The following is a 22911-nucleotide window of genomic DNA, read 5'->3' as shown; positions in this document are numbered from 1 at the left end:
GATTTTCGTGCTCTTGCTACAGTTAAACGATCTTCTTCGGATAATTCGTCCAACCCAAGAATAGCTATAATGTCCTGAAGTTCTTTGTAACGTTGTGAAGTTTGCTTAACTCTTTGCGCAGTTTCATAATGTTCCTCGCCAACGATCCGAGGTTGTAACATAGTTGACGTTGAATCTAAAGGATCCACTGCTGGATAAATACCTTTGGCAGCTAATCCTCTCGATAATACGGTAGTAGCATCTAAATGTGCAAATGTCGTGGCAGGAGCAGGGTCGGTCAAATCGTCCGCAGGTACATAAACGGCTTGGATCGAAGTTATAGATCCCTCTTTGGTAGAAGTAATTCTTTCTTGCAAAGAACCCATTTCTGTACTAAGGGTAGGTTGATAACCCACTGCAGAAGGCATTCTCCCCAATAAGGCGGATACTTCTGATCCTGCTTGGACGAAACGAAAGATATTGTCGATGAATAGAAGTACGTCTTGTTCATTAACATCCCGGAAATATTCCGCCATAGTTAGGGCAGTCAAACCAACTCTCATACGAGCTCCCGGCGGTTCATTCATTTGACCGTAGACTAGAGCTACTTTTGATTCTGCAATATTTTTTTCATTAATTACTCCGGATTCTTTCATTTCCATGTAAAGATCATTTCCTTCACGAGTACGTTCGCCTACTCCGCCAAATACAGATACGCCTCCATGAGCTTTGGCAATGTTGTTGATCAATTCCATGATGAGTACTGTTTTACCTACTCCAGCTCCTCCAAATAGTCCGATTTTTCCTCCACGGCGATAAGGAGCTAAAAGATCCACTACTTTAATTCCTGTTTCAAAGATTGATAATTTCGTCTCTAACTGTATAAAGGCAGGTGCAGGTCTATGAATAGGAGATGTTGTGCTAGTATCTACAGGACCTAAATTATCAACAGGCTCCCCAAGAACGTTGAAAATTCGTCCGAGGGTAGCTCCACCGACTGGAACGCTTAGAGGAGCTCCCGTGTCAATCACTTCCATTCCTCTCATCAGTCCATCTGTAGCACTCATAGCTACAGCTCTAACTCGATTATTTCCTAATAATTGTTGTACCTCACAAGTCACATTAATTTGCTGACCAATAGTATCTCGACCCTTAACTACCAAAGCGTTATAAATATTAGGCATCTTGCCCGGAGGAAAAACAACATCCAGTACTGGGCCAATAATTTGAGCGATACGCCCTAGGTTTTGTTCTTCAAGTGTGGAAACCGCAGGACTAGAAGGGTAGGATTGATTCTCATAATTATAATTAAAGTAAAGTATGTCGAAAGTTTTTTTGAATAGTGCCATGCCAAGTCGAAAATAAATGTCCGATAGCAAGTTGATCGGTTAATTCAATAAGAAATAAATGGGAGTTAGCACTTGATTTAGTTGGTACCACCCAACCGAATACGATTCAATCGTTTACTCATTCAATTACTCATTCAATGAGTCAATTTTCAAGTTCAGCCAATCCTTCTTTTTTTCAAAAGAAATATTAAGTACATGAAATCACGAGTAAGTCTCTTTCATTTCTCTATCATTATAGAAAAACCATCCGTATTAGATTCTATTATCTATAGAATTCGAACCCGAACTCCATTTATGATTCATTATTTCGATCTAATTGGCCATTGTTCTTTTTTTTTTTTGAATAGATATTGGATTTCCGCCTATCTATTCTTTATACCCTTTTAGGATGAATTATGCCTATTTTCACATCTAGGATTTACATATACAACATATATCACTGTCAAGAGTGAATTTTTCTTAGTATTTGGATTCAAAATAAGAAGGAGATCCATTTGATTTTATTGTAAACTTGCAAAACAAACATTGGGTTTGGGTTGCGCCATATATATCAAAGAGTATACAATAATGATGTATTTGGAGTATACAATAATGATGTATTTGATGAATCAAATACATGGTCTAATAATGAACCATTTCATTTTAACATAACATTGAAATTAGTTGATAATATTAGTTGAATATTTTTTTCTTTTTTTTTATTTTTATTTTTGTCAAAGGTTTCATTCATGCATAATCTATATCGAGTAGACCTTGTCGTTGTGAGAATTCTTAATTCATGAGTTGTAGGGAGGGACTTATGTCACCACAAACAGAGACTAAAGCAAGTGTTGGATTTAAAGCTGGTGTTAAAGATTACAAATTGAATTATTATACTCCTGACTACGAAGTCAAAGATACTGATATCTTGGCAGCATTCCGAGTAACTCCTCAACCTGGAGTTCCGCCCGAAGAAGCAGGGGCTGCGGTAGCTGCCGAATCTTCTACTGGTACATGGACAACTGTGTGGACTGATGGACTTACCAGTCTTGATCGTTACAAAGGGCGATGCTACCACATCGAGGCCGTTGTTGGGGAGGAAAATCAATATATTGCTTATGTAGCTTATCCTTTAGACCTTTTTGAAGAAGGTTCTGTTACTAACATGTTTACTTCCATTGTGGGTAATGTATTTGGTTTCAAAGCCTTACGAGCTCTACGTCTGGAGGATCTGCGAATTCCCACTTCTTATTCCAAAACTTTCCAAGGCCCGCCTCACGGCATTCAGGTTGAAAGAGATAAGTTGAACAAGTATGGTCGTCCCCTATTGGGATGCACTATTAAACCAAAATTGGGATTATCTGCAAAAAACTACGGTAGAGCGGTTTATGAATGTCTACGTGGTGGACTTGATTTTACCAAAGATGATGAAAACGTAAACTCACAACCATTTATGCGTTGGAGAGATCGTTTCTTATTTTGCACCGAAGCACTTTTTAAAGCGCAGGCCGAAACAGGTGAAATCAAAGGACATTACTTGAATGCTACTGCGGGTACATGTGAAGAAATGATGAAAAGGGCCATATGTGCCAGAGAATTAGGAGTTCCTATCGTAATGCATGACTACTTAACTGGTGGATTCACTGCAAATACTAGCTTGGCTCATTATTGCCGTGACAACGGCCTACTTCTTCACATCCATCGCGCAATGCATGCAGTTATTGATAGACAGAAAAATCATGGTATGCATTTCCGTGTACTAGCTAAAGCATTACGTATGTCTGGTGGAGATCATATTCACGCCGGTACAGTAGTAGGTAAACTGGAAGGGGAACGTGAGATGACTTTAGGTTTCGTTGATTTATTACGTGATGATTATATCGAAAAAGACCGAAGTCGCGGTATTTTCTTCACTCAAGATTGGGTCTCTATGCCAGGTGTTCTGCCCGTGGCTTCAGGGGGTATTCATGTTTGGCATATGCCTGCTCTGACCGAAATCTTTGGGGATGATTCCGTACTACAGTTTGGCGGAGGAACTTTAGGACACCCTTGGGGAAATGCACCTGGTGCAGTAGCTAATAGGGTGGCTTTAGAGGCGTGTGTACAAGCTCGTAATGAGGGACGTGATCTTGCTCGTGAAGGTAATGAAATTATCCGTGAAGCTAGCAAATGGAGCCCTGAACTAGCCGCTGCTTGTGAAGTATGGAAAGAGATCAAATTCGAATTCGAACCAGTAGATAAGCTAGATAAAGAGAAAAAGTAAGTGTGCATAATTCAGTAATTCCTGTTTGTTCTCCTAATTGATTGCAATTAAAGTCGGCCCAATCTTTTCCTAAAAAAAGATTGGGCCGATTGCCGAATAAAAAAAAAAAGAATGAGCATTCTATACTATGTATTTGCATATATCTTTTATATGTACAGATGTACAGATCTTACCTATATATATACAAGATAAGATCGAAGACTAAACAACTCAATACTTCTATTGTTTGTTGTTGGATCCATAGGATTGGATTAATTATGGATCCTTGGGATTGGTGGACTTTTTTATATCTCCTAGTTTCAGGCCATAGATCAAGCCAAGGGAAAGGCTCCTTTACCCATCCTATATATTGTCTTTTTCGTTCCATGTTAAAATAGAAACTTAATTATTTGATTATACGAGAACAAATTCTTTATTCTTTATTTATAGAAATAAACAACTATCTCTATTTTCGATGAGAATTTGTACATCACATGGAAGAAAGCTGTGTCTTTCTATTTAAAATTTATAAAAAGATTCTATCAATATATATTGAAGTGATACCTCGGCTTCCCACAAAGGAGAATCATTTCTTTCAATACTTACTCGTTCTTTCAATACTTACTCGTTATTAATTAACAATCCTAATGATTAGGATTAGATTCGTATGCTTAATTCTGATAAGAAATCAAATAGTGAAAGTAAAATGATTATCCATCGAATGTATTGTATTTCATCAAATAGGGGGTAGAAAGACTCTATGGGAAAATGGTGGTTCCGTTCGATGTTGTCTAACGAGAAGTTAGAACATAGGTGTGGGCTAAGTAAATCTAGGTGTGGGCTAAGTAAATCAATGGATAGTCTTGATGGTATTGGACATACCAGTAGAAGTGAACAACCTATTCTAAACGATACGAAGAACGATACGAAGAAAAAGATTCCTAGTTGGAATCATAGTGGTAATTATAGTTTCACTAATGTTGATTCTTTATTTGAAATCAAGGATATTTGGAGTTTGATCTCTGATGACACTTTTTTAGTTAGGGATAGTAATGGTGACAGTTACTCTGTATATTTTGATATTGAAAATCAGATTTTTGAGGTTGACAATGATAGTTCTTTTCTGAGTGAACTAGAAAAAAAACTTTCTAGTTATTTGAGTAGGGGGTCTAAGAAAAAGAATCACTACTATTATCATTACATGTATGATACTCAATCTGGTTGGAATAATCACATTAATAGTTGCATTGATAGTTATCTTCGTTTTGAAGTCAGTATTAATAGTTCTATTTCGGGTAGTACCAACAATTACAGTGACAGTTACTTTTATAACTTCATTTGTACTGAAAATAGAAATAGTAGTGAGAGCGGTAGGTCTAGTAAAAGAACTAGAAAAAATTTCAATGATTTCCATGAAGAGGTGGAATCCGATTTCCATGAAGAAGTAGAATTCCACGAAGAAGTAGAATCCGACTTCCATGAAGAAGTAGAATCCGATTTCCATGAAGAAGTAGAATTCCACGAAGAAGTAGAATCCAATGATTTCAATGAAGAAGTAGAATCTGATTTCAATGAAGAAGTGGAATCCGATTTCAATGAAGAAGTGGAATCCGATTTCAATGAAGAAGTGGAATCCGATTTCAATGAAGAAGTGGAATCCGATTTCAATGAAGAAGTAGAATTCCATGAAGAAGTAGAATTCCATGAAGAAGTAGAATCCGACTTCCATGAAGAAGTAGAATCCAATGATTTCAATATAAATCAAAAATACAAACATTTATGGGTTCAATGCGAAAATTGTTATGGATTAAATTATAAAAAATTTTTTAAGTCAAAAATGAATATTTGTGAACAGTGTGGATATCATTTGAAAATGAGTAGTTCAGATAGAATTGAACTTTCGATTGATCCCGGAACTTGGGATCCTCTGGATAAAGATATGATATCTATAGACCCCATTGATTTTCGTTCAAAAGAGGAACCTTATGGAGATCGTATCGATTCTTATCAAAGAAGGACAGGTTTAGCTGATGCTATTCAAACAGGCATAGGTCAAATAAATGGTATTCCCGTAGCAATTGGCGTTATGGATTTTCAGTTTATGGGAGGTAGTATGGGATCCGTAGTAGGCGAGAAAATTACTCGTTTGATCGAGTATGCTACTAATCGATCTCTACCTGTCATTATTGTGTGTGCTTCTGGAGGAGCACGCATGCAAGAAGGAAGTTTGAGCTTGATGCAAATGGCTAAAATATCTTCTGCTTCATCTAATTATCAATCAGATAAAAAGTTATTCTATGTATCAATTCTTACATCTCCTACAACTGGTGGAGTAACAGCCAGTTTTGGTATGTTGGGGGATATCATTATTGCTGAACCTAACGCCTACATTGCATTTGCGGGTAAAAGAGTAATTGAACAAACATTAAAAAAGGTAATACCTGAAGGTTCACAAGTGTCTGAGTATTTATTCCATAAAGGTTTATTCGACCCAATAGTACCACGTAATCTTTTAAAAGGTGTTCTGGGTGAGTTATTTCAGCTCCACGGTTTCTTTCCCTTGAATCCAAGTTCAAAAATGTAAAGTATAGCACTAGATTCAGTTATTTTATTTGTAGCGAACAAGTATTTAATTCGTCGTAATCAGGTGTTTTCTTTGGTGACATAAGTTCTCCTTGTAATAAGAGACAGAGGTTTCGGATAATTTTTATTTTATATTTTATTATATTTTATTTATTATATTTTAGAATATAGAATATATAGTTTTAGAATATAGAATATATAGTTTCTATCTAGTCATTTTCTATCTAATCATATAGAATTATAGTTGATATTACTTATTACTTATAAATAAATATTATAAATAAATAATATTTATTATAATTTTTTATAATATATTTATAATATAATAATGGCTTGATATAATATAATAATGGCTTGATATTACTTATAATAGATATATCATAAGTAATAGATATATCATAAGAAGATATCTTTCTAATAGATAGAAATATTAAAACAGATAGAAATATTAAATTGAGGCACCTATTCTATGACAGATCCCAACTTACCCTCTATTTTTGTGCCTTTAGTGGGCCTAGTATTTCCGGCAATTGCAATGGTTTCCTTATTTCTTCATGTCCAAAAAAATAAGATTGTCTAGACCCAATGGGACCGAATCTTATCAATTTATTTCAACACTGGATGATAATACAGATATTTATCTCGTGTAATATGGTATGATATGTGGCTCTTTCCGAACACACAAATGAAAGAATCGTTATGCGGATATATGATATCTGCATAAATGCATGTATATGTGAATATAGCTGGTTCAAAATGGATTAGTGAATATTTTAAATAGAAAGTCAATGTATCTAACCAATTACTCTCCTAATGTTTCACATCAGAATAGTGCTAGTTGATGAAAGTTACTTCGGGATCAAGAAAGGTAAAGTCAAATTTATTTGGGTTATTCGCTCAATTCCAATCGAATGCACTGGATCTAGTATAGTATGAATTGGCGATCAGAACATATATGGATAGAACTTATAACGGGGTCTCGAAAAACGAGTAATTTTTGCTGGGCCTGTATCCTTTTTTTAGGTTCACTAGGATTCTTAGTGGTTGGAACTTCCAGTTATCTTGGTAGGAATTTGATACCCGTATTTACATCTCAGCAAATCATTTTTTTTCCACAAGGGATCGTGATGTCTTTCTACGGGATCGCGGGTCTATTCATTAGCTCGTATTTGTGGTGCACAATTTCGTGGAATGTAGGTAGCGGTTATGACCGATTCGATAGAAAAGAAGGAATAGTGTGTATTTTTCGCTGGGGATTTCCTGGAATAAATCGTCGCATCTTCCTTCGCTTCTTTATGAGAGATATCCAATCAATCAGAATAGAGGTTAAAGAGGGTCTTTATACTCGTCGTGTCCTTTATATGGAAATCAGAGGCCAAGGAGCCATTCCCTTGACTCGTACTGATGAGAATTTTACTCCACGAGAAATTGAACAAAAAGCTGCCGAATTGGCCTATTTCTTGCGCGTACCAATTGAAGTATTTTGAAACGAACTGAAGTGAAGAATAAAATGAAGAATAAATATTTTCTCAAGATGGGGGAAGGAACTTGCTAATTCCTCTTTTAATACAACTGAAGTTTCTTCATTCTTTTATACTAGAAAAAGGTCTAATCTAACTAACGAATCTAATCTAATAAGTATAGATATAAATTCATCAAACCTATCCGAACATGTATTTCGTAATACAGAATTCATCTTTTTAGGCCCAAGATTTGGAATTGATACCCTTTTCTGGTTAGACGGTGAAACATTTCGAAAGAATTAATTGATCCAGGGGGAGTTTTTTCGTCTCGAAACTCGATTCGTTACTTCAAGTGGGTTTTCGAGTATTCATCGAAAGGAACAAATGAAAATAAAATTGGTTCAAATTTGCCCAATTGAGATATCTGGAATAATATTTATTTCTTTTTTTCTCATTTTCATCCGAAAAGAACTCTTATTCTATGTCTATATTCCTTCTAAATCAAAAAAAAAATAAAATTATTACACAATAATAGGAAAGGAATAGACCCATAGGTCAATACCTTGTTATACAACTCGTGCTTCAAAGAAATATCAGATCAGATAGAGTCAACGAATGAAGCAGGTTCATTAACAATTCAATTCACAGAAAAAAAAAAATGAAAAAAAAGAAAGCATCGGCCTCCCTCCCATATCTCGCATCTATAGTATTTTTGCCCTGGTGGGTCTCTTTCTCATTTAATAAATGTCTGGAACCTTGGGTTACTAATTGGTGGAATACCAGGCAATCCGAAAATTTTTTGAATCATATTCAAGAGAAAAACGTTCTGGAAAGATTCATAGAATTAGAAGAACTATTCCTATTGGACGAAATGATAAAGGAGTACCCGGAAACGCATATACAAAAACTTCATATAGAAATACACAAGGAAACAATACAATTAGTCAAAGCACACAATGAATATGATCTCCATATCATTTTGCATTTCTCGACAAATATAATCTGTTTCGCTATTCTAAGTGGTTATTTTATTCTGAGTAATGAAGAACTCGTCATTCTTAATTCTTGGGTTCAGGAATTCCTCTATAACTTAAGTGACACAATAAAAGCTTTTTCTATTCTTTTAGTTACTGATTTATGGATCGGATTTCACTCGACCCATGGTTGGGAACTAATGATTGGTTCGGTCTACAACGATTTTGGATTGGATCATAACGATCAAATTATATCTGGTCTTGTTTCCACTTTTCCAGTTATTCTAGATACAATTGTGAAATATTGGATCTTCCTTTTTTTAAATCGTGTATCTCCTTCGCTTGTAGTAATTTATCATTCAATGAATGAATAAAGAACTCATTTGATCTTATTATATCAATCAAATCAGAATCTTTCTTCGTGTATAAAGAAAGTATTTTCAATTTGACTTAATTCTTTATACTTTTATCTGTTCAAGGTATTCGTCCTATATTCCAGTACAATTATTCCAGTACAATGACAGACTCGTGTATAGGGAACTATACTAGCTACCTATCTAATTTATTGTAGAAATTCGGGGATCAATGATTGGACATGCAAAATAAAAATACTTTTTCTTGGGTAAAGGAAGAGATGACTCGATCCATTTCTGTATCGATCATGATATATGTAATAACTCGGGCATCTATTTCAAATGCATATCCCATTTTTGCGCAGCAGGGTTATGAAAACCCGCGAGAAGCAACGGGACGAATTGTATGTGCCAATTGCCATTTAGCTAATAAACCCGTGGATATTGAAGTTCCGCAAGCTGTGCTTCCTGATACTGTATTTGAAGCAGTTGTTCGAATCCCTTATGATAAGCAACTGAAACAAGTTCTTGCTAATGGTAAAAAGGGGACTTTGAATGTGGGGGCTGTTCTCATTTTACCCGACGGATTCGAATTAGCCCCCCTTGATCGTATTTCTCCTGAGTTGAAAGAAAAGATAGGAAATCTGTCTTTTCAGAGTTATCGTCCCAACAAAAGAAATATTATTGTGATAGGTCCTGTTCCCGGTCAGAAATATAGTGAAATCGTCTTTCCCATTCTTTCCCCCGACCCTGCTACGAAGAAAGACGTTCACTTCTTAAAATATCCCATATACGTAGGTGGGAACAGAGGAAGGGGTCAGATTTATCCTGATGGTAGCAAAAGTAACAATACAGTCTATAATGCTACATCAGCAGGTATAGTAAGCAGAATAGTACGTAAAGAAAAAGGGGGATATGAAATAACCATAGTTGATGCATCGGATGGACATCAAGTGGTTGATATTATACCTCCAGGACCAGAACTTCTTGTTTCAGAGGGTGAATCCATCAAGCTTGATCAACCATTAACAAGCAATCCCAATGTGGGAGGCTTTGGTCAGGGAGATGCAGAAATAGTGCTTCAAGACCCATTACGGGTCCAAGGTCTTTTGTTCTTCTTGGCATCTGTTATTTTGGCACAAGTTTTTTTGGTTCTTAAAAAGAAACAGTTTGAAAAGGTTCAATTGTACGAAATGAATTTCTAGGTGCAGAGATTCCTTAACATCAAGTTGGTAAAAAGCGCCGAATTTTTTTTGATCCATACAATTATGTATGATCAAAAAATCTGTAAACCTTTTTGGTTGCTTTGTTTATACTTTTTTTTCGTTTTGCGGGATGTCTGGAATTCATTACTTGTATCCTATTCTTAGTAATAGACAATAGACATACAAAGAAAGAGAATACAGAGCAAGGATGGGAAAAATGAAAGAAAGAAATCCTTTTAGGAGGGATTACTAGTCTTACGAGTCTTCTATTCGACACAAGAAAAGGGCGGAAAATCCTTTTTCTTGTGTCGTCTTATATCGAAATAATAATGATTTTTTCTCCTGTTCGTCAAAGATTACCATTCCTTCTTTTCCGGGTCCACCAGAACTCTTTTGGTTAGATTCATAGGAAGTTGTGGACAAACAAAAAGAGAGAAAGGATTAGGGGAATAATTGATTGAGCAAATAGAACTTCTTCAATTAACTTAAACTTTTAACTTAGAGAAATTATTCAAGAGAAATTATTCAAACAAATTATATTATAGAGTTTTATAGAGTAAGTTCTATAGAGTAAGTTCTATTAGTAGTTTAGTATAGAAATTATTTGCAGGATGTCTCATGCGTAGAAATCTATATAATATTGTATTATTCAGAAAATCCATTGATTACTCTTTTCTTGTTTCTTCATAAGAGTTAATATTATGGAGGAAAGGAAGAACAGAGACTATGAATCAATCAATAGATTCAATTCTTCAAAAACATTATTAAGAAACAAAAGAATAGAGTGGTTTGAAACATCAGAGCAAAGGATCCGTTTTGTCATTTCATTTCTACGAATATAATATTTTGATTATGTTGACTGGCCAATTTGTATGTTATGGAATAGATCATAATCTTCCTATAAGAGTAAGAAAAGAACTCAACGGGACCTTATCGCTCTAATTAGACAAAGGAGGGTAAGGTCCCGTTGAGTTCTTTTCTTACTCTTTCATGTCTACAATCCGGTTTATCCGATTACTAGAGAGATGAACCCAACCCAGAATATGAACCGTAAAAGAAAACACCTATTAAACCGATCACAGGAATACCAGTTACAGTACCAACCAGCCAAAGAGGAATCCTTCCAGTAGTATCGGCCATTTCCCCTACTTTCCTCCACATTTTCTCAAATGGTCGTGCTAGAGACAAAAACAGTCATGGATAATTATGAGGATGGTATCTTTCCGAATGGGATAAGAGAATTCCTACTATTCTCTTTCTTTCTTTCAATTGAAGAAATAATTGGAAAATAAAACAGCAAGTACAAAAATGAGTAATAAACCCCAGTATAGACTGGTACGATTCAATTCAACATTTTGTTCATTCGGGTTTGATTGTGTCATAGCTCTATAATTCAAATTAGGTTTATCGTTGGATGAACTGCATTGCTGATATTGACCCCAAAAAAGAAACGGTAGGTACAGCTAGTCCGTGAACAGCCAACCATCGCACTGTAAAAATTGGATAGGTTCGATCTATGGTCATTGGGGGCCTCCTAAAAGGATTTACTAAATTCATCAAGTTGTTCCAAAGAATCAAAACGGCCGGTTATCAATGGAATACCTTGTCGGCTCTCTGTGAAATACTCGTTTGGCCGAGGACTTCCAAACACGTCGTAAGCTAAACCCGTACTGACGAATAACCAACCCGCAATGAATAGGGAAGGTATAGTAATGCTATGAATGACCCAGTATCGAATACTGGTAATAATATCAGCAAAAGAACGTTCTCCCGTGCTTCCAGACATTCTGAGCTCCACAAATTTTTGTACATTCAAAAAAGGGAATCGATTCCTTGAAAGATGGGATCAGTAAATGGAAAACTACTGATATTGCATCTTTGTGAGATCGTCAATTTTGTACCAAAGGTTTATTTCAAGTATACCGAATCAGTATAGCTATCCTTCCTCTGGCACAGCAACGCAGTCTCGATCGGTACCGAAATGCTACATAATTCTTTTCTTCTTTTTTTGTTCCTTGTCTATGCATAACTCTATGTTATTCAATAGATCAATAGAAAATTACTCAAATTCCTTATAAGATTTCCATTATTGGATTCATAATAGAAAGTAAAGATCTTGGAAAAGCGTGAATCGATGGTTTCTAATAATTTATGAAGCATATTATAATATTCACACAATTCAATTATATGTATGCGAAATCTATAATAAACCCATTTTTTGGTTAAAAGTTTTTTTGTTCAAATCTTTTTATTTCAAGTAATTGGTTGGTCGTATAATACAATAAATATACTGTAATACAAAATACAATAGTATATACTATATTAGTGAAAGAAACAGAACATGAAAGAAACAGAACCCAGTTGGAACAATCCATATTCGTGATGCAACCGTTATTGTATTAGATCCAAAACAAAGGTTCTTTCTTGACCAAACTAGAAGTATGGAACTCCATGATATGGAAAGACAGAATATAGAATCTAAAAGGATAATGGAAGTTGTTCGTCTTTGAATCGAGTTGGACCTGAAAAAAAAGAATAAAAATATAAAAATGAAAAATAGAGTAAAGGTTTTATTTTTTTCGATAGATCGTGGGACACCTTTTTCTTTTCATTCGAAATATTATGTTATGGGCAATTAAGCAACCTATTACTGTACTGAGTCCAATGAGTTAAAATAAATAAAAGGTAAATAGTATCAGGCCGTTCGTTCCAAAAAGGATTAGATCCTATTGAAATAGAAAGGAAATGATTAAAATGGAATTTTCAAATCCAATTCTTTTATTCCAAAATTACTTAAATTACTTATATTTTATTTAATATTTTATTTAATATTTAAGTATAAGTCCATAAGTAATTTAAGTTTTGAATGAAGTTACACGGCACAGTTCTTAATTACTATTACTTTTACTTATACTTTATATTTTACTTACTTTTACTATTACTTTATTCAACTCACAAATACTTTATTCAACTCACAAATTCCACAATGAATCTGTTGATTCCGAATCATAGGATCGGTCAATGTCACAGCAGATGAATCGAATTTTTCTACCTATGTCACTCTTAGTTAGTCTTATCTATAATGACTGATGAATCCAGAATTTTCAATTGGAACTAAACTAATTCTGTCAATTGATTTTTTCTTGCCGTCGTATTTTGTAAAAATTGAAACTTAGGTAAGTGTTTTATCAACATATGTAGCAAAAGAACATATCTAATTTAGCTCTTTCATGCTTACTATAACTAGTTATTTCGGTTTTCTACTGGCTGCTTTAACTATAACCTCAGCTCTATTCATTGGTTTGAACAAGATACGACTTATTTGAAATGAATTGAATGAAAAATTGATAAAAACGAATATTTCTCTGAGATTCCGGGTATTCTATGGTTCTTTCTCACATCAATTGCCAATTCTTGGTCATTGAGATTCACGGATAATTCAGATTAATATTTAGGGATAGATCTTACCTTTCTTTTTATCCCCTTAAACAAACCGAAATGATTGAAGTTTTTCTATTTGGAATCGTCTTAGGTCTAATTCCTATTACTTTAGCAGGATTATTCGTAACCGCATATTTACAATATAGACGTGGTGATCAGTTGGACCTTTGATTGAGTAATATTTCTTTCTTTTTTTGATTGACCTCCTGCAGGAAGGAGGTCAAATTCAAGTTACAATTCAACTTTTTGTTTTGTTAAATTATTAATTATTTTATTGTGATTCGACATCAAATAAACCGAATCACGCTCTGTAGGATTTGAACCTACGACATCGGGTTTTGGAGACCCGCGTTCTACCGAACTGAACTAAGAGCGCTTTCTTATCCTTATGACAGGAGATACGACTGTACTGTAAAGAAAAGTAATTTTTCTACCCCCAATACGTCTTGCATACATATAGTATGCAAGACCGGAAGATTATGTCCAATTTTAATCGATCTCAATGAATCCCTCGTTACTGCCCATGGGAGAAGTAATAGGTAGGGATGACAGGATTTGAACCCGTGACATTTTGTACCCAAAACAAACGCGCTACCAAGCTGCGCTACATCCCTTTTCAAAATTGTTGTACAGTTTCATTGTACAAAATCCCTGTCTTGTTTTCCATATCGTCATTTTCTCCTCCATCTATATACAATTTTCTTGTCATTTCTTCTTTTTGGTTTCATATAATAAAAGAATTATATACATCTGAAACCTAACGTATAAAAAAGTTAATATTTATCAGTAATGCTCAGGAACAAGGGATTAGATTTTTTTTCTTTTACAAAAAAAGAAAAAAATCTATTGCTTCATTGTACATATCTATTTTAGTTAGGAATCCTGTTTAGTTAGGAATTCCGTGTAAAAAAATACAAATGATCTTGAACTACAGCATCTGACCATATATGTATTACAATCCATAATAGAAGGAGGATTTTCAATGCGAGATATAAAAACATATCTCTCCGTGGCACCTGTGCTAAGTACTCTATGGTTTGGGTCTTTAGCAGGCCTATTGATAGAAATTAATCGGTTATTTCCGGATGCCTTGTCATTCCCCTTTTTTTAATTCTAGTTATTGATTGATATGCGAAGAAATGAAGAAAATTAGAGATACAATTCCACGTGACTAAAATTTCGAATTTCGCCCCTATTTTTTCAGTTCTTTAGGATAGGAAGGAAAAGAAAAAAGTGTATTGAACCTCAGCAAAAATGTGGTAGATCGAAGATCGAATTTTGGAGAACAGAAATGAAAATGTGGATCCAGTCTACGGCGAGTTCCACGAAATCATAGCATAGAAAGAAGATATTTAACTTAAATAATAAATAAAATAAATATTAATAAAATATTGAGATTTAGGATAGGAACAATTGAGAGTTAGAAAGAAATTGTATTATTTAATTATTACTCCATTAAATTATTACTTTATTATTCTAGTAAAATTGTTACTCCATTAATATAATATTAATTATCATTATATAATGAAATGATAATTGCAACGAAATACTTAGAAATTCCATTTCTAGTTAGTAACTTCTATCGATTTTTTTTGTTCTTTTCTTCTTCTTCAGCTCGGATCGAAAATAGAAGAGTTAAGCCGATCCAAAATTCAAAGGAGGTTCATGGCCAAGGGTAAAGATGTCAGAGTCATAGTTATTTTGGAATGTACCAGTTGTGCCCGAAATGATGTCAATAAAGAATCGCCAGGTATTTCTAGATATATTACTCAAAAGAATCGACACAATACGCCTGGTCGATTAGAATTGAGAAAATTTTGTCGCTATTGTAACAAGCATACGATTCATGGAGAAATAAAGAAATAGATCGAACAGAACGCGTGTGCGCTCTCGCCAAGGAAGAGGAAGAACTTAACATATATTTAGAAGAACTTAACATATATTTAACATACTTAACATATATTTAACATATATAATATACATAATGTATAATATACATAATGTATAAGATATATATAATATACATAATGTATACAAATCAAAGCCTATTTTGGTCGGATCTGAACTGAAGTGAATAAAGAAATAGAATTTTAGAAATAAGGAATAAACCATGGATAAATCCAAGCAATCTTTTCGTAAATCCAAGCGATCTTTTCGTAGGCGTTTGCCCCCAATTGGATCGGGGGATCGAATCGATTATAGAAACATGAGTTTAATTAGTCGATTTATTAGTGAACAAGGAAAAATATTATCTAGGCGGGTGAATAGATTGACTTTGAAACAACAACGATTAATTACTATTGCTATAAAGCAAGCCCGTATTTTATCTTTGTTACCTTTTCTTAATAATGAGAAACAATTTGAGAGAGCCGAGTCGATCCCCAGAACTACTGGTCCTAGAACCAAAAATAAATAGACATACTCTTCAATTGACTCAAAACTCCAATTGTAACTCAAGCTCAGATTGATGTTTTGTTCGAAAAGGCCTAGAATCTAGAGCGGGTTCCTGTGTTATAAGAAACAAAAAATGGAGAAAATTTTTTTTATTGAAACATATTCGTTCATTCCTATTACTATCTTAATTTCTTTTTATTCTATTTTCCCGGAGTTCCTTCTCCGGGGAATTCTGTTTCAATCATTCCTGTACTGTATATTACTTTAGAATCTACTTTATTTGATGATCTTGTTGGAAATCATGTAAAGACAATTCTTATTTGATATAGCTATTTGTGCAGGTATTTTACGATTAAGAAGCAATTGCTTCTTGTACAGATTGTGTATTAATCTACTATAACTATACAATACCTTATTATCACGAGTTACTGCATTTATCCGAGTGATCCACAAACGACGAAAATCCCTCTTTTGCCTGCCTCTATCTCGATGAGAGGAAGCCAAAGCTCTCATTTTCTGTTGAGTAATCGTTCGAGTAAGTCTTGAATGAGCTCCTCTAGAGGTTGATGCAAATAAACGAATTTTTGTTCGACGTCTCCGAGCTGTATATCCCCGTCTAACTCTGGTCATTGAATCAAATTAAACCTTAATGAATAACTAATTGATTTCGATTCTTTCAGTCATCCTTTTCCCCTCTCACGGTCGATTAATAACAAAACGGATTATTCCGATATATAAAATATAAATTCCAATGGCTTTTGCTACTATAACCTTCCTGACCACAATTTTTTATTCCGTCCAGGCATTTCACCTGCAAATAAGAAATTATAATGATACTCAAAAAAAATAGTGGGTTCCATCGTTTCTATGGTTACTTCTTAAACGGTGAGGTCCTCTCTATACACCGGAGCCTCTTCTTTCATTTAACCAAATGGTATTGTGAACTTGTATAGTTCACACTCTTTGGCTCTACCCATCAATTATAGAGTAATAACTCTTTTCACACTAAGAGTTATCTATACAGTGACGGCATTTAATTAGGAAAGTTGGCTAGGTAGCTGACCCTCTTAGTCCGCTCTTTTAACAATAGGCGCATAATCTTTTTGCTTCTTATAATACTATTTCCTCCGCTTAATGGATAACTATTTGCTACCAATGGGGAATTGCTTTTCATCTCAAATCTAGGTGATTGGATTTGCACCAATGGAAACCATAAATTCCATACACAATATAGGTATATGATAGATCTTTTCCATTTACCCTATTCATTGGTACCGGTCATTGACACTGGAAAAATTGTCTCATTTGTTCGAACTCATGATCTGAACGAGTCGCACATACACCCTAGTACATGTTCCTCGACGCTGAGGACATCCTCTAAGAGCGGGAGATTTCGTAACATTTCTTATCGGCTGTCTTGCGTTTCTAATAAGTTGTTTAATAGTTGGCATGTCGTATATATATATATGTATATATAGAATTAGAATGGAATGGGTTGGTTTAGATCGATCTTAACCTGATGATTGGATTGATGATTATGAATTTTTTCTATTCAATACCAAATCACAGAAAATTCGAATTATGGTTTGAAATGGATTTACACGAAATCCCCGGTATTTTCATTTTCGACCGCTACGAGATCAACAATGCCATGAGCTTGGGCTTCTGTTGCTGACATAAAAACATCCCTTTCCATGTCTTCGGATACAACCCATAAAGGCTTGCCCGTTCTTTGTACATAAACCTTTGTGAGGGTTTCACGAAGTTTCAGTAGTTCTTCCATTTCCAGGACAAATTCCCCTGTTCGTGATTCATAAAAAGAACTAGCAGGTTGATGAATCATGACCCTAAATATATTGATATTGATATAACATCATGAACGGTTCCTCTATCTCGTATGATTGGGCTAATGTAAGGGATAAAAAAAAAATAACAAGAAGAAATTGAACAACCGTACAGGCATCTTCTGTGCGTTGCATACGGCTCCGCAATGGAATTTACTTTTTTCTTCTCTTCTATTCTATCTAAGAAAGAAAGAGAATCCATCTGATTCAGATCGTTGAATGATCCATTTACCACCCTTCCTTTCGTAGGAGTCAAAAATACTATGATGGTTCTGTTGCTTTATATATTTATCTCGTCTGTGATTTAGCAATCCCAAAGTGCCTTTCTGATACGATCAAATAAGGAAAACTGATCTTTTTTTTTTTCATTTTCGTACTCTTCCATAACATAAATATCAGAAAGAAACTTCTGGTGTGGAAGAAAAATGGTTTGTGACGCTGAAATGTACCCCCGACACATAAAATCAACAAATCGGAAATAACCTTTGTTTCATACTACTATCTCGATACAAAATCTCATGTTATGAAAAAACAATAATGGTTTGTTCATATCGAACTCGAAGTGCCATGCTATTATTACTTATTATTCATATTCAATATGGCGAAGGCATAGTCTTTCTTTTTTTTTTCAAATAAAAACTCATTGGCGCCAAGCGTGAGGGAATGCTAGACGTTTGGTAATTTCTCCTCCGATCAGAATGAAAGATCCCATAGAAGCGGCTAACCCCATGCATATTGTATGCACATCGGGTGGCACAAATTGCATAGTATCATAAATAGCTATTCCTGATACTACCCATCCGCCGGGAGAGTTTATAAACAAAAAAAGATCCCTAGTATTATCTTCTATACTGAGATATACCATGAGACCAACAATTTGATTTGAGATCTCGCTATTAACCTCTTGACCTAAAAAAAGTAATCTTTCTCGATGAAGTCGGTTGATTAGGACAAAATTGGTTCCTTTAGGAACTGTACGTGCACCTTTGGATGCATACGGTTCAAAAAAATTGCGAAAAAAGAATCAATGTGTCGATTCCAGTTCTATTTTTTTTTTTTTTTTTTCTGTAATAGGTTTTTGTTTTTCTAATAAAGCTTCCATTTTTAAAAAGACATGAGATGAGTTTTGGCTTCCTTACCTATAAAAAAAGAATTTACTGAACTTATTGAAATTGAACAAATCTCTCTCATTGATGTATTGTTTCATCGACATTCAAATCACGATGTAATTTTCTTGTTTCTGAATGGGCCTTTTCAATTCTTTTAGGTTCATGTTCTACTCCGGGAAAAGATCTGTCCGAATTCCATTTGCACATATAGGGCAAATGGTCTCAGTACCACTTCTTTTTGTTACGACTTTTTTTTTTCAATTCGTTTCATGCCTTTCCCCAATCATTCGATGTACTCATCATACTATTCCGTTGGTTATTGGTTGGACGTTTGAAATCACTCCTATAATAAGGATAAGAATCGTTTATGATACAAGCGGTAATCATACATTACATGGATTACCAATTTGGTATTTTCTGAACGGAGCCTGGATACTTTATTACTTTATTTTATCTGGATACTTTATTACTTTATTTTATTTTTATTTTTCCAAGTCAACCATAAATTCTCCTAATTGATCCTCAAAATAAATAAATTGATCTAATTGCACTTCACGCTCCGAATGATTGATGGTTCACTCAATACAATATTTCTTAGGCGAAACAGAGGATATTTCGATCGAGGGAGAGAACGGGTAAATTCCATATAACCCAATATGTCTGACAAGTCGCACTATAAGTCAACCCAAACTGCATCTTCCTCTCCAGGACTCCGAAAAGGTACTTTTGGAACACCAACGGGCATTAAATTAAAGAAAAAATTGAGTACTATACTTCACTTTAATGTGGAAACATAACAATGGCTTTATCGTCTTCATCCCTTTTTCTGTTTATTGTATTTTATACATAGATTTTTATACATAAATTGGAAGGTTTATTTTATAGAGTAAGACAGAATGAATAAAGAAAAATTTTAACTAACGGATCAATCGTTGGAGTAATAAACAAGTATCTATGCATTCGTTTCCCGAAAGTAGAACTAATCCTCCCATTGCGTATTGGTACTTATCGGGTATAGAATAGATCTGCTTCTCTTTGTTCTTACGAACAGAATTGTTCCATTATTTTCAATGGAACGGAATAAAAATTAACCCTTTCTCATACGGAATCTACTGAAAAGGTTAGATACATAGTATAGTCTTTTCCAATGCGATAAAATAAAGTGACATAGTGTCTATTTTTCTTTGATAAAGGGGTATTTCCATGGGTTTGCCTTGGTATCGTGTTCATACTGTCGTATTGAATGATCCCGGTCGATTGCTTTCTGTCCATATAATGCATACAGCCCTAGTTGCTGGTTGGGCCGGTTCGATGGCTTTATACGAATTAGCGGTTTTTGATCCCTCTGACCCCGCTCTTGATCCAATGTGGAGACAAGGTATGTTCGTTATACCCTTCATGACTCGTTTAGGAATAACCAATTCGTGGGGTGGTTGGAGTATTTCAGGAGGAACTGTAACGAATCCCGGTATTTGGAGTTATGAAGGTGTGGCAGGGGCACATATTGTGTTTTCTGGCTTGTGCTTCTTGGCAGCTATCTGGCATTGGGTGTATTGGGACCTAGAAATATTCTGTGATGAACGTACGGGCAAACCATCTTTGGATTTGCCTAAGATCTTTGGAATTCATTTATTTCTCTCAGGGTTGGCTTGCTTTGGCTTTGGCGCATTTCATGTAACAGGTTTGTATGGTCCTGGAATATGGGTGTCCGATCCTTATGGACTAACTGGAAAAGTACAACCCGTAAGTCCAGCGTGGGGCGCAGAAGGCTTTGATCCTTTTGTTCCCGGAGGAATAGCCTCTCATCATATTGCAGCGGGTACATTGGGCATATTAGCAGGCTTATTCCATCTTAGTGTCCGTCCGCCTCAACGTCTATACAAAGGATTACGTATGGGCAATATTGAAACTGTACTTTCCAGTAGTATCGCTGCTGTTTTTTTTGCAGCTTTCGTTGTTGCTGGAACTATGTGGTATGGTTCAGCAACTACCCCAATCGAATTATTTGGTCCCACTCGTTATCAGTGGGATCAGGGATACTTTCAGCAAGAAATATATCGAAGAGTTAGCGCCGGACTAGCCCAAAATCTGAGTTTATCGGAAGCTTGGTCTAAAATTCCCGAAAAATTAGCTTTTTATGATTACATTGGTAATAATCCAGCAAAAGGGGGATTATTCAGAGCAGGGTCAATGGACAACGGGGATGGAATAGCTGTTGGGTGGTTAGGACACCCCGTCTTTAGAGATAAAGAAGGGCGCGAGCTTTTTGTACGTCGTATGCCTACCTTTTTTGAAACATTTCCGGTAGTTTTGGTAGATGGAGACGGAATTGTTAGAGCCGATGTTCCTTTTAGAAGGGCAGAATCAAAGTATAGTGTTGAACAAGTAGGTGTAACTGTTGAGTTCTATGGTGGCGAACTCAATGGAGTCAGTTATAGTGATCCTGCGACTGTAAAAAAATATGCTAGACGTGCCCAATTAGGTGAAATTTTTGAATTAGATCGGGCTACTTTGAAATCTGATGGCGTTTTTCGTAGCAGTCCAAGGGGTTGGTTCACTTTTGGCCATGCTACGTTTGCTTTGCTCTTCTTTTTCGGACACATTTGGCATGGCGCTAGAACCTTGTTCAGAGATGTTTTTGCTGGCATTGATCCAGATTTGGATGCTCAAGTGGAATTTGGAGCATTCCAAAAACTTGGGGATCCAACTACAAAGAGACAAGTAGTCTGATACAACATTGCTCTGGTATCTTTCGCCTCTTTTTTTGATTTGACATAGGGTTAGGGTACTGAAGAAATCTTGACTTGAATCACCATCTTTTCTTTGACTCTTTCCTTTTCTTTATATGGTAAATGATGCCAAATGAATAGGTGTGGAAGCTATAATTGTAAACCACGATCGAATCTATGGAAGCATTGGTTTATACATTCCTTTTAGTCTCGACTTTAGGGATAATTTTTTTCGCTATCTTTTTTCGAGAACCGCCTAAGGTTCCAACTAAAAAATGAAATAATTTTTCATTATCTCAGTTGAAGTAATGAGTCTCCCCATATGGGAGGCTCATTACTTCAACTAGTCCCCGTGTTCTTCGAATGGATCTCTTAGTTGTTGTGAGGGTTGCCCAAAAGCGGTATATAAGGCGTACCCAGTAAAGCTTACAAGTAAACCAGATATGAAGATGGCGACTAGGGTTGCTGTTTCCATTTTTAGACAATTTCAAGATCACAATGGATCTACGATAAGATCGTTTATTTACAACTACAACGGAATGGTATACAAAGTCAACAGATCTCAACCAATGATTAAATAGGATTTATGGCTACACAAACCGTTGAGGATAGTTCTAGATCTGGGCCAAGACAAACTACTGTAGGGAATTTATTGAAACCATTGAATTCGGAATATGGTAAAGTAGCTCCGGGCTGGGGGACTACACCATTAATGGGAGTCGCAATGGCCCTATTTACGGTATTCCTATCTATTATTTTGGAAATTTATAATTCTTCCGTTTTACTGGATGGAATTACAATGAGTTAAGTTTATAAGAACTTTGAAGTCCTAGTTTTCAATCAAAAAAATTACTTTACTTAAAACTCGGATTTCTAGACCATTCTGGTAGTTCGACCGTGGAATTTATTTGTTTCGGTATCTCCGGAATATGAGTGTGTGACTTGTTATAATTGATCCTATTGATAATACAGAGAATGGTCCTGTTATCTCTATCGAGATGATTCTATTTCGTCGGATAGTTATTCTAGTATCTGGAGCACGGAATATATATAGAATATAGAATAGATTAATAAAAGAAATATTAAAACTATGATTCATACCTACTATTCAGACCTCGCAACCGGACTCAGAAATTTTCAAATAGATATTTCCTAAATCAAACGATTTTTCTTCCTTCGGACTTATTTTTTTCTTGACCGAAGGACAACTCTTTTTCTAGATTTTGTTGAGTCATTACATTCATCGAATAAGTGATCATCAAAGGGT

General features: G+C 35.1%; 6 protein-coding genes and 2 non-coding genes across 8 annotated transcripts in view; 5 read left to right on the top strand and 3 right to left on the bottom strand.

Annotated features, from left to right (window-relative positions):
• Positions 1-5: 5 nt before the first annotated feature.
• On the bottom strand, positions 6-1762 carry LOC135659133 (ATP synthase subunit beta, chloroplastic-like; the record flags this gene model as incomplete). The annotated part of the gene is made up of 1 exon (XM_065176267.1): positions 6-1762. A coding segment is annotated over exon 1 (1323 nt), but the record flags the coding sequence as incomplete, so codon positions are not given.
• Positions 1763-1905: 143 nt separating this feature from the next.
• LOC135659140 (ribulose bisphosphate carboxylase large chain) lies at positions 1906-3653 on the top strand. Its single transcript, XM_065176273.1, has one exon. It carries the CDS (start codon positions 2107-2109, stop codon positions 3568-3570), a length of 1464 nt encoding a protein of 487 aa, XP_065032345.1. The 5' UTR covers positions 1906-2106; the 3' UTR covers positions 3571-3653.
• A 451-nt stretch (positions 3654-4104) lies between these two features.
• On the top strand, positions 4105-8271 carry LOC135659134 (acetyl-coenzyme A carboxylase carboxyl transferase subunit beta, chloroplastic-like). The gene has a single exon (XM_065176268.1). It carries the CDS (start codon positions 4310-4312, stop codon positions 6131-6133), a length of 1824 nt encoding a protein of 607 aa, XP_065032340.1. The 5' UTR covers positions 4105-4309; the 3' UTR covers positions 6134-8271.
• LOC135659136 (cytochrome f) lies at positions 6923-18959 on the top strand. Its single transcript, XM_065176270.1, has one exon. It carries the CDS (start codon positions 9165-9167, stop codon positions 10125-10127), a length of 963 nt encoding a protein of 320 aa, XP_065032342.1. The 5' UTR covers positions 6923-9164; the 3' UTR covers positions 10128-18959.
• On the bottom strand, positions 13871-13944 carry TRNAW-CCA (transfer RNA tryptophan (anticodon CCA)). The gene has a single exon. It is a non-coding gene; the product is annotated as a tRNA-Trp (tRNA).
• Positions 14109-14182, bottom strand: TRNAP-UGG (transfer RNA proline (anticodon UGG)). The gene has a single exon. It is a non-coding gene; the product is annotated as a tRNA-Pro (tRNA).
• An 880-nt stretch (positions 18960-19839) lies between the features above and the next one.
• On the top strand, positions 19840-21789 carry LOC135659135 (photosystem II CP47 reaction center protein). The gene has a single exon (XM_065176269.1). The coding sequence runs from the start codon at positions 20119-20121 to the stop codon at positions 21643-21645; it is 1527 nt and encodes a 508-aa protein (XP_065032341.1). The 5' UTR covers positions 19840-20118; the 3' UTR covers positions 21646-21789.
• Positions 21790-22441: 652 nt separating this feature from the next.
• Positions 22442-22911, top strand: part of LOC135659137 (cytochrome b6) — a 1788-nt gene continuing 1318 nt past the window's right edge. The window contains exon 1 of the mRNA XM_065176271.1: positions 22442-22579. Coding sequence (XP_065032343.1) covers positions 22574-22579 — 6 coding nt within the window. The 5' untranslated portion in view covers positions 22442-22573. The remainder of the gene's footprint in view (positions 22580-22911) is intronic.

Source organism: Musa acuminata, unplaced genomic scaffold (assembly GCF_036884655.1).
Source record: "Musa acuminata AAA Group cultivar baxijiao unplaced genomic scaffold, Cavendish_Baxijiao_AAA HiC_scaffold_434, whole genome shotgun sequence".
Taxonomy (NCBI): Eukaryota; Viridiplantae; Streptophyta; class Magnoliopsida; order Zingiberales; family Musaceae; genus Musa; species Musa acuminata.
This window is presented reverse-complemented; position numbering and strand designations above follow the sequence as displayed.